This window comes from Hippichthys cyanospilos, chromosome 13, assembly GCF_059441005.1.
Source record: "Hippichthys cyanospilos isolate Australia breed blue-spotted pipefish chromosome 13, RoL_Hcya_1.0, whole genome shotgun sequence".
NCBI lineage: Eukaryota > Metazoa > Chordata > Actinopteri > Syngnathiformes > Syngnathidae > Hippichthys > Hippichthys cyanospilos.
This window is the reverse complement of record NC_142381.1, coordinates 8,620,138-8,639,198: the sequence shown is the minus strand read 5'-3', so window position 1 is coordinate 8,639,198 and position 19,061 is coordinate 8,620,138. Positions and strand designations below refer to the sequence as shown.

The following is a 19,061-nucleotide window of genomic DNA, read 5'->3' as shown; positions in this document are numbered from 1 at the left end:
TCAAATCGCAACAGAAATTAAACAAGCATACCAACTCGCATGAAACTGTACAGTTATTGCTGCCTGCGGGTCGTCAAAATATTTTAAAGTGACGGTAGAAGTACACGAAAATGATCACCAAATGTTGATTTTAACAAGACGATGGAAAACTCAATTACTATGAGTATAAATTACATATGCTCACCTCTAGGGATCATCCTAGAGGTTCCTGGTGAAAAGAAAATCAATTATTCTTTATTAAATATAAATATAGCATCCTTAATTGCAAGGAAAATATACAGTAAAGGCCATTCAAACCCAAATCAATATACTGAATAGCTATTTCAAATGAAACACCTCAGCAATTTAATAATAAAAAGTCACCTACTAGAAACGTCTGAAAGCCAAAATACAGTATAAAAAAAGAAGAACTCACTTGATTCGGGGTCCGAGTTACCATCTCCCTCTGTGCGGCTGTTAGGGGATGTCTGCTCGTAATAGTCTTCATGGGGGAAGCTGAGCGGCAGAGCCTGGGAGGTACTGGCCGTACTACTTGGTTCTGGATCACCCAGGCCGCTGTCACTACAGCTCTCCTGGGAACCATCTGGAAGATGGAACGTCACTCGGCGCTGAGTCTGAGAACACAGTGAAGAGTAAGAAGTGTTCAAGTAAAAAAATATAAATAAATAAAACATACCTTTATTCTCGGAAATACTATTGGTCATAAAAGAGTGACACATAATAGTGGTGTAAGTCTTCTTTATTTCAAATTGTGCTTAAACCCGTTTTATTGTTTGAAGGATTTAATTTTTCCTCCCATTTTATGTCCACTTTTTGTTAAATAGGGCTGTACATTTTCAAAGTGGAACAGTTCAATTTGGGTCTTTTAAAAGCATACACATCTCTTAAATCTATTTTTTTTTTTTTTACAAATTCAAATATATGTATATATATATATATATATATATATATATATATATATATATATATAGTCACAGTTTTGGTGCCATGAGCAAAGTCAAGAAATGTTAACAAGACAAATTCTTGCTTGCTTTTTTTACATGCCATTAAAGCCCACCACAAGCTGTTATTGTCCCAAGCTTCCAGCAAAGAAATACGCCAGAAATGCATGCCTTATTTGTGTGCAATTATTTTTAAATATTTCAAATGGAGACATTACATTCTTTCAGAGGACATGTGGTAATAACTGGTGGATCCAGCAGTAGTTCACCCTCATATAGTTTTGGTGTAAATATTTGGTGTGAGTCAAGGCAGAGACATTGCATTGAGCAAAGGGTAGTGCACGTCTTATTCAGAAAGATACATGATCAATATTCTTTTCCAAGTCTCTTTGATTCCCTAAAGGAAATTATTGTTGTTTTATTTTCTTGCAATTCAATATATTTTATATACAATATAAAGTAATCCAGTGTTTTTAGAATCAGCGCCTGTGAGTTTGTGTGTGCGTTTGTTGGTGGGGTTTGTAAAGGGGGTTGCGTGGGGGGAGCCAAAAACAGTGTCTCACACAGGGTGCAATTCAAGCTTCGGCTGCCACAGTTCCTGAGATTTCCACAATATCATGCTGTGACCTTTCTTTTGAGCCAAGAAAAAGAAGAGACTTTATTTCACGGCATCTTAAAACATGTTAGTGTTTTTGCAGGAAAACAAACCCTTTAAATCATTTATAGCATAAAGGCACACTGTAATATCCATTCCTGGTTTGAATTTGACTTACTTTTTATGTTTTATGTCTTATATATATGTCAATATACATATATATACAAACTTGGAGTTAAATCTAAACTACAAGTGCGGGAGAGAGGGAGAGTGGTTTCATCTGACATTGAAGTAACACCGGTGGAAGCAAGCATGGTCATGGTCATTATGCTGTGGCATGAATTCATGTCTTTAGACAATTCCCTGGGTAACATCATCATGCATCAGGCCGCTGTGGTGTAGGGACGCAAAGAACACATAAAATGTAATTACACCCTCGGCTTCAGTTATTGCAGGGAATTTTAGTTATCCTATTATTCAACCCGAGATTTTCTTTTATTTTTTTGGGGTGCAAAGCCAACAGAAACGTAAAAGAATATCTTGATTTTCTTCATTGCTATAGCAACAAAATTTTATGGGAAGTGTTGAATTAAAAACACAATTAATAAACGCTCCTTTCTTCTTCCAGCTCCTGTGCGGGGTGTCTATGTGCATATAGACTGTATCTTTTCTCAACCAATATGGTACAGAAATAAACAAGCTTTTGTTCTTTGCAAGGACTGAACGAGGGAGGAGGGATGGATTTAAGAAGGATGTGCTATGAGTAAATGATAACCTGCCAAAAAGGAAGTGCACAACAAGTGCATTTCAGAAACGCTGGACAGGCTTTCAAAACCTACAATATAAACAAGCTAAGTGGGTTTCAATTGTCTTTCATCAAAACAGGAATTCAAATACTCCGCAGATTGATCCAAATTCTGTACATGGTCACACACTGCAGCAAGATGTAAGACAGAAAAAAAAATAGCAGTGAGAATGTCTGTAATAGAGAGTTCAATGGATGTTATATATATATATATATATATATATATATATATATATATATATATATATATATATATATATATATATATATATATATATATATAATTTTTTAAACCTTTGTAGCACAACATTTTTTGTGGTTAGGCTTGGTGAAGCCTATTGATTCGCAGATTTCTTGTCCTTTGAAAAATGACAGAAAAAAGAGCCGCAATGACTTGTAACCAAAATGGAGAATGGCTGCGAAGATGTGGGATTACCCGAAACATTATTCTCTCTGCCTTTCTGTGCCAGAAGAGCTATAGCAACAACACCTTGTTGGCTAAATCCTATCAGTGTGCGTGGCATGCATACCAAAGCGTCTCAATATCGTGTCGTTCTCAAACAGCTTTGACAGGTGTTTCTCAAATGAGTGGAGCGTGTACGCAGACACAGAGCCCGAGTTCCGGCTTAAGAAAGAGCCCACTTATGGAGGCTTGGCAGCGCTACAAAAAAAGCATTCTTCCTCTCCACATGATTCTAATTATTAGAAACGTGTTTCTGCGATGCCATCCAAAATCTAAAACAAACAGCTGTCCGTGACAATTAAGCCATAATCATTTTGCATAAAGTATTGCCTTCCACTTTTAACCGCTGTTCCTTCTAGCCTATTTAAGATGCCGCTAGGTGATAAAAAATAATTCTATCGAATGACGCTAATTACAATTACATCCGTCCTAAATAGGTACATTTTGTTACAGGGGTGAATCAAATGGTAATGTTAATGACAAGCATTAAAAAGAAAAGAAAAGAAAAAAAAAATCCCAGAGAAGTCAAGGTGAGTGTTTTACTAAGCGCTATCACTTATTTAAAGAAGCTGCCAGAAATCCATAAAGCAAAGACAAGCTGTGGTAAGAGATATCAAGACCAAACAAAGCCTGTTCAGCCAGATAAAACAGCGCCTTGAGAAGTATGTACACAGAGATAAACTGAACAGGAGCGTGTGTGTGCCAAGTTCTGTCACAGAACAAACCAGCCAATCCAATACATTCCCTCCAGTAACCATCCGGGCAAAAAGCAGATGGGGCTGAATTCATGGGTTACGGGATTAGAGGTCCGTCATACTTAGCTCTGGACCAAGCAGTATCCGCTTACGTCATTAGCAGGGCGCAGCCTCTGTATTATTGCAAAAAAAAAAAGACTTTTTCATGTCTGTATTCTGCCACACTCTTAATCTAGCACATCGCACTATGAGTGATAAACAGGGCATGTTTGGGATTTACTCAAGGAGCTATAACAGATGAAGATCACTTTATGTGCACCAGCCTCTATATGCCCACTAAGGTGATTTATCATCTAATGTGCAGGAAGACGTAGCGCAACTACAGTGAGATTACTTAGAAAAATATGTTGTGCCTCCTGACCTGCTCCACCCATGAAAACATTTTTGCAGATTTTCTCTGAAATCATTTTCTTTTTGGTATTAGAGTGGCGTTCGGGGATATGTCGCTGCACATGTGCGAAATGGACAGTTTAACAAGAACAAGCAAAGAGGAGGTGATGCTGGCAAGTGGGTCCGGGGATTAGTGGGAGATTGTACGACAAATCAGATGAATTATTTATCAAATTAGCTGAGTCATGTTATATTGTGAGCTCATTTGTGAAACTGTGACTGCAATTTGATTTGGATATAACATACCATATGTTTCAGACCTTTAGGAAAAATCACACTGAATAGGCTCATTTTGAGAAAATTCCATAAATCGGACACACTGGGTTATGATGTGCACCGGGTTGTGACTCCTAACATGTCCGTACCGAGTCTAAGTGCCTCAGAAACATCTTGCCTTGGCTACCCCTATGTTTATCTAACATCTATCCAGCCCGTTCACACCTAAAGAGAATTGCAACATCATCATCGAAGCATCCTCCATCTGCGCTTCCTGTTTTCTCCTCAGTACCACTGTCTCATTTCCCGTCATCCAAGCAGTTCCCCTTTTATCACGTAACATCCATGACCCTTTCTCCACACTGACAATCTAAATAGCAGGGTCTTGTAGGATGTGCAAGACTGGTTTTATGCTGTACAGAAGGCCATTACAATAAATCAGAATCCTGTCACAATGAGCTTTAACGGCTAAGTATATGAAAATATGCCCGTTATTTTTTGGGCTTTGGTAGTTGAAGATGAAATGAAAAAGGAGCATAGAACTATTCTGTCATGGATGTTGTTGGAAATGCCAGGTTTAGGATCAAATTGACACCTAAAGTATAACGGGAGAAGTGTGTATTTATGGAGAACTATAAAACAACAAGAAGTTGATGAGAAAAAAAATGGTATCCACCACTGCAATTGATTGAAACCACCACCTGGGAGGTGGATTTGGAACAAAAAGTCAAGCTTTCGCTTTTAAATTGTAATCTAATTTATAACGACCTGCGAACAATTAGGCTTGCTAAAGCTTCTCAGAATGCTTCGTGTTTGCATATCTTGGTGACCAATTAAAATTTGTGCACAGCAGAATTGTACGCGCTGCTCATATGTTCTCATTAATGTGCCATGGAGTGGCTAATTGTTGTGATATTTTAAATAAATTGGGTTGAATTGGGCAGAAGCAGAGAGGCCCAAATAGGATTTAAGGGCTGATTGATGACTGTTTTTTGACATTTTGAGCGATATATGTACAATGGTTTTGAACTGACGATTTTTCTCCGGTTCCCTCCCACACATCATGGGAAGAGGGAGGGGGGCGTTGCTATACGGCAGATTTCTAGGGGGCGTTTTGGAAGTCGTTAATCATTTACTTCTCCCCCCCCAAAAAAAATCAATCAAATTGAAATGTGAGCGTGAAATATTTCCGGTTAAAAAAAATACCCAAACTGAACTCGTCCTGGCTTTAGATGCCTTTTAAATCATGCTATGATTGCAACGGCTTAAACCAAAATGCAGATTGATAGAAGCTGCGAAGCTACATTTTGCAATATTAAGCATTACGCTTTTGCCTAATTATAAAGGAGGACGCAAAAGAAAGAGCACAGCAAGAAGCATATGAGTGCATGACTTACATTCACAGATGTTATCTTCCCAAGTTGACAGGCCTCCTGCAAGGACAGAAGAAGAGTCGCTTTAGATCAGCATCTCACTGAGTCTGACAGCGAATTTACAATGTAAATTAATACCTAGAGCCAACAAAGGAACCTGTTTCAGGAACTTTCCAGCTTCCCTAAAGCCATCCAGTTCAACAATTGACAACCTCATAGATTTAAAGCAGCGTCTTTGTTTTTAGTTGGAATTGAGGTTCAGGATATATATTGATTTCTCATTCTGGGTGCAAAGCACATTTTGTGAGCCTTGCAAGCTACCTCACTGAGTACACAATCTCCTGCTGAAATGCAATAAAATTGAGGGAGGGCAAAACCCAACGTCCTGACACCAGCCATACATCTGACACTTTGATAAAGATGTTTTCTCTACATGTCAAAGAAGAAAGTGAGCAGAATATCAAACAAGACATCAAAAATGAACAATACACACAGACAAGCTTCTAAATTGGGAACAAAAGACACCCGCAAGCCCGCACAAAGGAAAAAAAAAGCATCATCTCCCTGAGGACAGAGATAAGTATTTAATTTTTAATCACCATTTTTGTTGTCTTTCCACTGTGTCTAATAATCTCAGCGCTTGACTTGATTTGTGAAGAAAATAGAAATTGAGAGAGGAAGAGCCACTTAGACGAGGCGAGCAGGATTGATGGAGTGGAACCGTACAACAATGACGAGGAAATAAGTTCATGTCAAGCGATTTTCCTCCCGCAAATGATCACCAAAGGAAGCTTGCTGTAATTTAGCAAAACAAATTAATCACATTTTATATTATGGATGTCAATACAAGAAAAACAATCTTTTAATATGCTTTTTTGGCAACCTGTGCTTTTTTTTAAAAAAAAATTTTAAGCATAGTGTTTTACATGTCAAATCAGCGTAGTGATTTTGTACACGGTAACTTATTTTCTTCATGCTCATCTTACACACTTAAGGTACATCTTCTTCGCACTAGGGAAAATGAAAACTTAAATGACCAGGATAGAAATGTGAAAATTCAATATTGGGTTAAGTTGCTCTTTCTACAGGGCCCCTCCCACATTCAATTGAACTTCTCACTTTTTGTATTTCTCTACTTTGTATGCCACTGTAACATTTTCTATTACATCCTTGTAAAGCAATAAAAATGCATGAAGACCAAATACCTCATTTGCATACCTGAGGCACGTTCCTGTCGGAATATATGTTCCAACCTTGTGGCCTGTATTGGCACTATACACACCATGGCTTCAAATATAGCACACAATCATATGACCTGATGAGCATAATTAAAGTAATATATGTCATACCGATGGCGTATGAGTATGAATTTGCATTTCTGAGCTTGCACACGTTTGTCAGGTCCCTTTTTTGACAAGTGGCTCATTTGCATCCACTGACTGGTCATTTTAATTCAGGATTTTATTTAAGGCGAGAGGCATGTTGTTTCTTCTCGAAGCGATGTTTTATTCAACATCTCGTGACACACGCTTCCTGTTGGAGACCATGCCATCCAATTAAATATATGGTAATGTACCCAAAGGATCTGAGAAGGTGACCTCAACACTCTAAATTGTAGTTGGACGTATATAAATATAACTAATGAATTTGATTGCTCAAGACCAGGGCTGACTTTTCTACTTTATTTCTCTGCTCTGGGCACTGGCCTTCCGTATGTGAATGCCTTTCAGACAAACAGTTTCAGAGTTGGATAGAGTTCGGCTTCCGATAAGTGCTTTTGTTGGAGAAGCACATCAAAGTAGAGTGGATGTCTTCGCCGGCAAAGCCACTGCAGCTTTGATCACTCCAGGCACTCTGATCATTAAAATATTTTATAAATAATTGATTAAACCACCAGACCTCATTGTGCTCTGCTTCTGTAGCCCAATTTTTTTCAGTTAGGGATAAGGTGAAGCATGCAAGGGCGAGGTTATTGCTGCATACTCTCATTAAATGTATATTTAAATATTTAGCACACATACACTCACCAGGAATTCCATTAGGAATTAGGGCTCTAATTAGATCCAATACAGGATGCATACATAGTTGTGCGTTCTAAAAGATAATGTGGCCACATTCACTACAGTTATGTACCTATAACATTACTTCAAGGTGTTAAATTAAGAAAAGGTCACTTGCGTGAAGTGCAGCGTCCAAAAGTAAAAAATTATGTCAACAGATTAGCTTAGAATGCCTTTACTGTCATTGTAGATTTGACGAAATTGGGAGCGCTGCTCCGACAAGTGCAACAATAAATATGAACAATAAATAGTATAAAAATAATAATAAGGCTTCCGCTGTAATTATGGTGGCTCGGGTGTGCCCATCTATCTATCTATCTATCTATCTATCTATCTATCTATCTATCTATCTATCTATCTATCTATCTATCTATCTATCTATCTATCTATCCATCCATCCATCCATCCATCCATCCATCCATCCATCCATCCATCCATCCATGTGTTGTCATTGTGAGCTTTTCTTTCTGTCTCAGAAGGATATTAAAAAAAAACTACCTTTGTCTGATGGTTTGTTCGTATGGTTTGATCGCTACTCTGCGGTGAAAGATCAAAGCAATAAAATTAAACAAATTAGTCTAGAGCATGCCTCGTCATTGCTTGTGAAAATTGAAGGTTATGGTGTGATAACTTCAAGACCCTCAAAAGACCTGACAAGCCCTCCTCCTGTGGTTCTCATAGTTTAACGCTAATGAGTTATGCTGCTTCCAACCTCCCACACAACAGTTTATTTCACGGAGTAAATACCTTTGAAGGTGTTGAAAAGCACAAGAAAGCATATTCAGCGAGCAAATTCGTTGGAAGTGCCAAAGCTTGCCCTTTAATATTTCACTTTTGTTCTAATTCTGCGTCCTTTGTTGAGGCTTGCTGTGGCGTGCCACTGTTGTGTTCAAATAGTCCCACTGCAATCTGTCAAAGGAATGGTCAAGCGGGAATCAGGACAAAGCCTCTGGCAATGGTCAAAACTATTTCAATAAAGAGGAAAACACATGTTGCAAGTCTTTATATCTGCTTGAATGTAGTAATTGTCCATGAATGTCATCAGGGCCACTTGCAATACCACATAAATACAAGTTTAATCCCATCATGGGAGAAATCCATATTCAGGGATATCTATGTAGGCGGAATAGATTTTACATGTGAATCATACAAACCAAGTACCAAAACCATTGCAATTTTTTACTATAGTGGTATCAGGGAAGGCCTTGAAGACCATGGCACACCACTGCTCCACAATGGTGCCAACATTTATGAGGGAAAACCAACTTGATGTGTGTCTTGATTCTGAGCATTCTTTTGGAGGCCACATTGAACTGCATCATTTCCATATAAATACAGCTCACGAAAGTGGCAGTTTTAGGGTATTGGGTAACTCAACAAGGTTGAATGTAAAATTTTGCTCCCAGGGACTACTGCTCGAGTCCAAACTGGCTATAGGCAAAAGTCAAGTCAAGGTTGGTATAGCTGAAGCATGTTTGGCAGTCCCTGGACTATTAGAAATCAGCGTTCATTGTGTTGATATACAAACACACACACACACACAGTGAAAACTCCACTTATGTCTCATGTTAGGAAACGGCTCTTCGGAAAACCATTGTCTTGTTACGAAGGAAAATCCAGAATACGAAAGGCAAAAATCGTCGGTGAATAATAATGAGAAGCGAGACACCAGTGCTCACCTGAGCAATGTAATACATCTTCACAACCTGCCATGTCTTCCCTCCACTTAACAATACCAATACCAAACAATCTTCACACATGATACTCTTTTTTTTTTTTTTTTAGACCATTGAACGTTACTGCGTCCTTTGTCACACACTAGCGCATATTGGTAAAGCACTAAGTACAACTTTTTTCATGAGTTCTTCATTAAAATGGGAATTTCTCTCAGTTATCAAACGTTTGCCTCCTCTCCTGCCCCACACAAGGCTTTTGCTTCTAACCCATGAATTCCATAAATCGTGTCTGCTCTGTGCTACGCAGTGCGCAGCCCGACACAGCAATGTTAATGAATGAGAGTGTTTCCGCATCCTGTGTATGCGCTTCACCGTGGTCTGCAAACTTTACGCCGGACTTAAAAGATCTGCTCCGCCACTGTGCGCCCTGGTCAATTCCTCAGTTCAGAAAGCAACGAAAAGCAAATAAAAAAATCTTCTTCCACATTTGGATTTGCAATGAAAAATCACTCCACATGAAGAAGATTGTCTTCTCTTTTGCTAATTGATTGGATGTATCCAAAAGCTGATTTTAGGCAGTTGGCCGGGACACTCTGAACTAGTTGCCAGCCAATTGCAGGGCACCCAGAAATGAAAATTCACATCTATAATTTTTACTATTCTTTACATGATATACTTTGAATTACACTATTTAGCACTCATATAATAACCATATTTATTTGTTTTATTTTTTGATGCATTTTTTATTATTTATCAACACTGTATTATTAATTGAAAGGGATTAGAATTATTTTTTTGTCTTAAGCCTTGAAACGAATTAGGCTAAAAAATAATTAGGCTACAAAATAATTCACTTTGAGAAATGACTTTGGGAAATAATTTAGTAAGTAGCACTACCATAGTAAGTACCACTGTATGTGTGTATATATATATATATATATATATATATATATATATATATATATATATATATATACTTTATTAGATGTACTAGTTATCAACTTACCTCATTCATTAAATAATTGCGAGTATGACATTTTTCCTGTTCTTTGAAGGTTTCCTACACACGCTGTGACTTTACCTTCACGCTGCATACATATTGTGAAAAGTTGAAGAAGAGCAAGTTGAAAAAGAGAGCTAATTAACTTCTGAATTATACACATAGTCACAGAGGGATAACTTGGACAAGCATGCCATCTGCTCATTTTTGTGCAGGCTCAAACGTCTCAGCCAAGAAACAGCAAGCAGTGTTCAAGTTTAAGGTGTTTTTTTTCCCTTTTGTGATGAACACAGCTCACCTTTGTCAGCAGGATAAAACTGTTGCAAACAAAATACCTCCTCATCAAAATGGTGCTAATAAAGTCTTCAATCTACTTAAGTATGGACTAAGATAAATAGATTCTCCATTTCCCTAAGGATAGGTGTTCAGCTGCCCAAAGTGTATTGATGCAGCCATTTTATTGGCATTCAATAGAAGAAAACCCTCATAGCAAACCACACCAAACTGATCAAGAGTAAATCCATATGCACTTCATCTGTGTGCAAAATTTTACAGATTATATAAATAAAGTTGAGTGTGTAAGACCATTTTAGACAAGAGAACAAAATGTATCCTTGAGATAGGTTTATTAGGTACTTTTTAAACTAAAAGGCACACAGATAAGGCACAGTCTCAAATAACAAGTCTTGTTTTTGAAATTTATGAGTATAGGGGCCATTAGGTGATAAACAGCTCTGGGTTATTACCTTACTGTATATAAACAAACCAGTACAGAGCTTAGATTTAGCTTTATTATCATTGTGTTTTTGCAAATAGAGTATGTAATAACTTGCACACAGAAATAAAGTACCATATTTTTCATACCATAATATGACAATAAATATGATCTTTAGATGACAATCTGAAGAGCCAACATCCATACATAAGTGCATATGATGAGGGGCAGTGTCGATTGAGAGAAAGAGAAAACAACACTTCGCAGAAAAGCCGTTCAAGGAGGTGTTCAAATAAGTGCACTTTTATGATTGCAACTCAAGCCACGACAACGTTGCACAAATGGCAGCCAACTCTTGGCATGAAAAAATAAAAACACTTCCGGAATTAGCCCTGAAACGCAACAGAAACTCCACCAGACGATTCGCAAGCTAGCTCCAGCCCCTCCCCGGCCCCTGACATGAGGTTAAACTGCAATATGTTTTCAAAACAGCACATGTGGGGTTCGTGGGAGAATAAAGGCAAATCATGCAATGCAATTCCGCCCTGAAACCGTGTAGTCAATGCTCGCGGGAGTTTAAAGCCATCATATTCTGATAAATATAGTCCTAACTGGTCTGCATACAGTATTATCGGTTTTTCACTGGACATTAGTGAATAGCTAAAGAAACATAATTTCTGTAAGAAAATTATTTTAAATATATCTTCCGAAGAATTATACAAAAAAAAAAAATCTGCGAGACAGCAAAGTCACGACATGATGAGAAATAAATGTACCGATGTCGCAACAAAGCTTCATAATTTATTACTGAATTGTAGTAACTTCTACACACTTAAAGAAAATATACACCCTTTTCTTTCAACAAGGATCACTGTCCTAAAAAAGCGACACTTTTTGAGCAATTGAAAATGCTGCCCGCCCTTCCACTGACACACCAATTTGTCTTCTCAGGAAAGGTATTAAAAGAGTATGATAAGACACATAGCTGCAAAGTTATAATTAGTATTCATTTAATACCTTATGTCAGGAGATTACATGTGCGGTGCATGGCATCCAAAGCATACTTTAATCACAGGGGATGTAATTGATTAAGTATATGAGAGCGGCTAGCAGATGATAAGGATGATGCTCTAAATCCATGTTAAATCAACCCAGCCCTTTCCTAAACAACCCGGGATTAGTGACCAAAAATTACCAACAGCTGTATTTGCTCAACTCTAACATCATTCAACTAATATCATCAGTGGGATCGCTTTTCCGAGGCTCTGCCTCCACCGCTGGAATTCTCGCCTATCAAATAGCCTACCTGACATATTGACATCCATTAGACGTTATTCATTTTATTTATTTACCATCACCTGGTTTGTATTTGTTTTTAAGGCACATCGAAACAAGGGATCACTTTTGTGGATTAATAATAAACATTAATGTTAGGTAAATCCGCAACTCATATTGTTCATAGATATGAATTTGAGCATCAATTAATTTATATTCTACATGGCCTCTGACGACTAATCTAGGGTGTACTCTGCCTCTCGCATTAATCAGATGCAAACATGTGACCATCAAAATTAAAATTATACTACTGGGCTTGTAGTCTTAAGCGGTGTAAAAATCCATCACACAGTTGTAGTCCACTGTAGCAACATTAACAACATTGTCAGCAGATGCTATGCTAATGTAGATGTAGTGCATAGCTATCATCACAAATGGCTGCTTTAGGTGATTACCTGCTTTAAAGCGTCCCGTTTTCACATGAGCCCATTGAGTGACATTCATCACAACTGGATCCCGAATGAGCGAGATGACCTTTCTTCAAGGTTGAGCACATCTTCACCAAAAAAAAAGTCTCCATGATGCAGAAGGAGCCATTCTGAGTACTCCCTTTGGCTGAGATAATAACTTCATCATAATTAGCTTTTAGTACTCAAGAGTGTTGAATTGTGGGTTGCAGAGGGATCCAGGCTGATTCATTGCTTGATTTAATTACGTATCAAAATTCAATTAGACGAGCTTTCAAGCAAATTCAAAGTGATTTTTGTCAAGCTGTCCCTTGAAATCAAATGTGGCTTGAAGGACATTGTTCCTAATGCAACTAACTTAATAATTATAAACTGCGAAAAAGAAATAAAACATGTATTTGCCAAAAAGGAAAGGCTTGAAAAGTCAAACAAAAAAAAGGCCATGCCAGTTTTATAGACATGTTTTTACCCCTTCATTTCCCACTTCACAACTCCTGTGACTTCAAACAGCATCAAATAGCAAGAGATCTTGATTCAGCACTCATCTGCAGAGGTTTGCAGGTACCTTACTAAGTGAAGACAGATGACAAAATGCTCTTTGAGGTTGACTATCTGACTTTCTATACCCACATCCCCCTCTGCCTGCCCGCCCCTTTCTGCTTTCCAAACTATGCCGAGGAAAAAAAAAAATGGGGAAAGGGGATGTGAGCTGACTTGAATACGTGTCACAGCAGCCACCAAGAGTTACATTGATCTTTACGACTATGCAAATTGCAAATGTCACAGTGACTATCCTGAGGTGCCGGGGAAGTGATGGAACATTTCAATTGGAGGTCCCTAACTGACTGAATTGCAGCCCTTTACAAGAGCGTCAATATACTCATTGACAATTTTATTAGTTGGACCTCAGCTTTCTTGTCGAGGGGAATTTTCATTCACGCAGAGACCTGAATTTTCAATCCATCAAAATGTATATTTTCCCCCCTCCGTCTCAGAGTTTAACTGAAGAATATATTCATACAATATCAAGTGACTGATGATTAATCTGTCGGGTTAACTAGATTTATTGCTAGTGTACAGTGTATCGAAACATGATTACACCAACGGAAAATGTTCTTTTCATTCCACTCAAGTCTAGAACTAGTATCAACTAGGAATGTCCGATTAACAGATTAATTGCTATCAATTATTTAAAGCGTTAGTAAGATCTCACTTTTAATGTCTAACTTCCTGCATGCGGTATGTTGATTAGATCTGTTTTGATGCATCTGGCTTTTTATGCTTGATTTGTTTGGGGTTGGAAAAATGCCATGATGTCACATTTGATAAAAGTAGAGTGATCTACATTCTTTGTAAGAAAGAGCTTGCTTACCACAGTGTTAGACCAAATTTAGCCTGCCGCACAAATGGACGCAGCTGCGGCTGCAGCCACAGCTAACAATAGCAGCAAAGACGCTAATATCAAACCTTGCTTGAAACTGCCTCAAAATCTGCCAACACCTACGTTTGAGAAGTCTATGCCGAACAGGATGGATGATGTTTTAGTTTAATATTTTTGGCAATTGACAAAAGAAAACAGCACCATTAACTCACTGAAGTTCAATAAGAAAATAAATGACTATGAAAGATGAATATGCCTACACATCCATCGATCATCATGGGTTGATAGTGAGCGAATGCCAAATCACAATTTCGGATGAAGATATGATAATGCATTACTTGTGATGCAGAGAATAAATCATTGGCTTTACAGTTTAAGTAATATAAGTGATTTGGAATCACTATTAATACCTAAAAGGAGGGACAGACATGCAATCTCACCAGGATGCTTTTTTTCGGACAGAGTATGTGTGATACAGCATGTGCGTGAAAATTCATTATATGTAACCGTTTTCAATTACTGTATTACATTATTTACCGTGTTTTCAATTAAATTCCAAATAGGTGACAGAACAAATCACGACTAAGTTTTTGCACACTTTTAGAATTTGTTGTCACATTTGTTAAGTACAGTTTTGCACCATCTTGACGGGGGAAACACGTTTTAATTAATTAGGGTTAGAAAGTTTCAAAGTTTGTTCTTTGCATTTAAATTTCCCTAAGATCAATACGTATTCTCTTTCTGCATACACTTAACAGTTATAGAAAATCGTATTGTGAAACCTGTTTGTTTGTATGTTAGGCCACACAAGTACAATATTCTGTGTATAATTTTACAAAAACAATGAGCACTGCACTTTGTGCACAACTACTCTGAGAGCTGTTATTATGGATACAATATTAAGAGTTAACATAGTTAACATTCAGGAGAAATGGTGCTCCATCCACCATCTCTGTTGAGACCAATGCCAAGTTCATAAATATTTTGTCAGGTAATCCATATAAATGTGGACTTCAAGCCAGATGATTACATCAACATGTGACTGCAAAAATTCATTAAGAGGTTGGAACACTCCTGGCTATCTGAATGATTTCTAAACATTGCTGGGTTTAATATGTAAAAATGCATAAATGGAAATTCATTTGGAAGGAAGATTGGCTTGCTGTTACATACTTACATGTATAAACAAAGCTATTATCAAACATGCTATTTGCAATCTTATGGCATTACCTTCTGGATTTTTTCATGAGGGTTTTTTTTTTTTGGAGGGGGGTCACTTATTGGATTTTATGCTTATTGCAGGGTCAAAGAGGGACTCATTTTTTGCCCTGGCGTTTAATGACCCCAGCCAGCACAACATTTTAAAGATGATGTATAATTTAACCCTTATTAGTGTGTTAACCTGAAAAAGCTTCAATAGCATGGTTTTTAAAATGGGTTGGAAACTGGAGCACCCGGGGAGAACATGCAAACTCCACATAGCATGCCAGAGCAGGAAGTGAACCGCTCTGCCTAGATTCTAGGCAATATGAGTTGGACATGCTGACCATCTGCCACTCACAATTGCAACAGTAATGGAAACTAAACAAAAACAAGTATTTACGTTAATGATGAAAGTTGTAGATTATTCAGTTTTTAATAATTTGGCTCCTGGGACAGTTTAGTACTAAGACTCGCTACATATCCCCAGCAAAAAGCCCAATTTGGACAATAAAAATGAACAAAAATGTCAAAAATCTTCTCCAAACCAAAATTCATTGAATAAAACAAGATCTATGAACAAGGAGCAAATATTCCACTATTTAAAATTGTATGTGACATGGGACATTGAGACCCTTTTGACCTAGAGCAGATTCAACGCCCCGCCACCCCCATATACCCAATCGCTCCAGAGAAAGAACAGAGAACCCGCCTCGTGCGTGCAGCGACACAGTGCTGGTAAAAAATGGATCAAACACAGAAACAAGTCTCACAGTGTCTCCGTTTGCTCTGTGCAGATCTTCTTCAAATATTGTCTTGCTGGAAAACACCATTGCATCTTTTTGGCAAAAGCTGACAAGTATCAAACGGTCTAAAGAGTAAAGAGATGCCTTCACCCGAGTAGTTGCACCAATGAAACCAACTTCTCAAGACCACGCTAATTTCCACCATCTGGGCACAAATCGCATGAATATATTTTGTGAAGGCAAACGTGTGCTGCAGGAGGGCCACCCCGTGTGTGTTTAAAAAATCTCACTGTTTCCCGGGCCATAGCCAAGTGCATTAACATATGTTCTGACAGTGCATGGCGCTGCTCTGCTTCAGTAAATGCTTATTAAAGCAAGATGCGCCCTGCACTCTTCCGCTGAATATCCATGAGAAGTAAAACACATTCGTATAGGCCTGCTCAAAACAGTGGGGATGAGTCCCACATGGCAGGGTGGCGCTTTAACATTTTAGTCGGAGGCCCTCTTTATCATATTGATATTCCTCCCCTCACACTAATGGCAGGTGGTAATAATGACAAATAAAGGCGAAATTTCAACTGTATCATACACAGTGAGCATAATAAGGTCATCAGCTGGTAATGTGTTGTTTTTTCTTTAATATTTATGCCTTTTTAGCATGCAGAGTCAAATTCGCTCACTATGGGTTACATCTCCAAAGACTATGCCAGTGTGAAATATGCAAAGTTAAACATCATGGAAAATATAATGTAATATAATATAATGGCAGTAGTTCCCACCTGATGAGGTTACTCACAGGTAATCATTTACAAATTCTTAATTCTTCTTTTATTGTAATTTATTTGTCTGGCATTTTTTTCTCCTCTCTGCCATAAGCATAGACTACGACATTCACTACATATGAAATTTGTGTCAAGGAATGAAACTCAACTCTATTTGTAACGCAAAACTGCATCGATAAACCGCGGTATACCTGCAGTCTATCCATCCATCCATTTTCTTTAGCCACTTATGCTCACAAGGGTCACAGGCTTGCTGGTGCCTATCCCAACTAACTTCGGGTGAGTAGGCGGGGGACACCCTGAGCTGGTTGCCAGCCAATTGCAGGGCACACAGAAACGGACAACCATTCACGCACCCAATCACACCTAAGGACAATTAAATATTTGCAATTCACCTGACACGCATGTTTTTGGAGTGTAGGAGAGAACCCATGCGGACTTGAGAACATGCAAACTCCACACAGAAAGGCCGGAGCCAGCTGGATTCGAAAGCTGGTCCCTTTAACTAAGACGCATTTTACGGTAGTACTTCTGTTGCTGCACTTAAAGAGCTAACACATAATATAAACATAACACAACACAACATAACACATGCATAAATTGGCTCCATTTGTGGTCTTGGGGCACAACCTTGTAGCCAAATGGCAGACCGTATTTAGGTGCATAATGACATATTTTAATTTAGTATTTAGTGGACTTTTATCAAAATCAGTTTTTGCACAGTAGCTTCCCGCTGTGAACTTCCCAAAAAACAAAAGTGCAATATTGTGAGAGAATATAACCGATTGCTGCAAACAATCATCTGCGCTTCAGTTTGAGGTGTTCACATTTTAACCAATGGGAGAGTGTCAAACATGAAACATGCTTAGTCTGTTTTGTTTAGAAGAAGAGGAAGCAGACATCGAAAGACAGCAGGAAGTTATTGACCTCACAGTAGCTAATAGGCAGCTCCACTTGCAAGTTCACGAAATATTGCGGAAGCATCGTCCGTAAATGGCTTTAAAGACACCACCACATGTGTTCATTTGTACGAATTATCTGCTTGTCAGTATATGTTGATCTTAAATTGTAATGCTAGCACATTTATGCTAATCCTGCTGTCCACTTAGCATAGACAAATGCGGTTGGTAGCAACAGCTACACATATGAATGTGGTTATTAATTTTCTTAGTTTTTAGAACTGTGTGATTACATAACAAACTGTCGATGATACTTGCCATAGTAGAATAAATTAGCAATGCTGTTTGATTTACACCCTCAATCAAAGAGTTGCTTGTAACCAACACTGTTTCCTCACATCAGCTGTGATTGCCGTACTGCTGCAATAAAGCTGTGCGCAAAAGCTTTTTTGAAGCAATCAGACATGGAGGTTTTTCTAAAGGTAGAGTGCTGGCAGGCATTTGTTTTTAATTAGACCCTGATAAGAGGAAAATGTCTTGTAGATTTGACACATGTGGGAGAAGAGTATTATTAACAGGTCTGCCAAATTTTAATAGAAAGAAAACATAACATAGAAAAATAAAGGCTCCATTATCAGCTGTACCAGGGAGTGCACATGTCCATGGAAGCGTGGAAGCACACCATGCTATAACTTCACCTTCAGGAAAAACTGATCCCTTGGCATAGTATGTACTAAAGTATTTTTCGTCAGCTACAGGATGAAAATTGTTGTTGTTTTGAACATTAATCTTCAAACATATATTTTAAAGAGGTTTTACATAGGTAAAGTTTTTATTTTTCAATTTGAACATTTTTTAAGTTTCTCACCATCTGATAACAAGGAAAACAGTTGATTCCACACTCTAGACAGAATGAAAGTTGTTCAGATATTTTTCTGTTTTGAGACAAATCACTGAAATAATTCAGGGACTTTAAGACACGGTTGATCCATCGTGCTGCATAATGTTGGCTATTCTTGCACAATGAGCTCACTGGCATCCATTTCTTCCCACTACACTACACATTTCGCAGGAAGAGATAGAGACCAGGATACATCACTGAGACACGAAGGCTTTGAATAATACTTCATGAATAAATTAATTAAAAGAATCTCTTAAATAACTTACAACATGACTGTGAATCTTGAGCAAGTTATGATTAAACTTTCATCTGTGAATCAATAAATTAAACGTTTTTAGATTCCTAATTTTGGTTTATCCTTTTCTGTACTAAATGTGATTTACTTGACCACTAAGGTTTTGTTTCAAGTGTTGTTAGCAAA

General features: G+C 37.9%; 1 protein-coding gene across 1 annotated transcript in view; it reads right to left on the bottom strand.

Moving 5' to 3' along the window:
• The window catches only part of pcdh11 (protocadherin 11), a 136,190-nt gene that overhangs the window by 51,384 nt on the left and 65,745 nt on the right, over nucleotides 1-19,061 (bottom strand). Inside the window, exons 5-6 of the mRNA XM_088431008.1 lie at nucleotides 5,563-5,598; nucleotides 416-614 (exon numbers count right to left, since the gene is read on the bottom strand). Of these exons, the coding sequence (XP_088287134.1) occupies nucleotides 416-614; nucleotides 5,563-5,598 (235 nt within the window). The remainder of the gene's footprint in view (nucleotides 1-415; nucleotides 615-5,562; nucleotides 5,599-19,061) is intronic.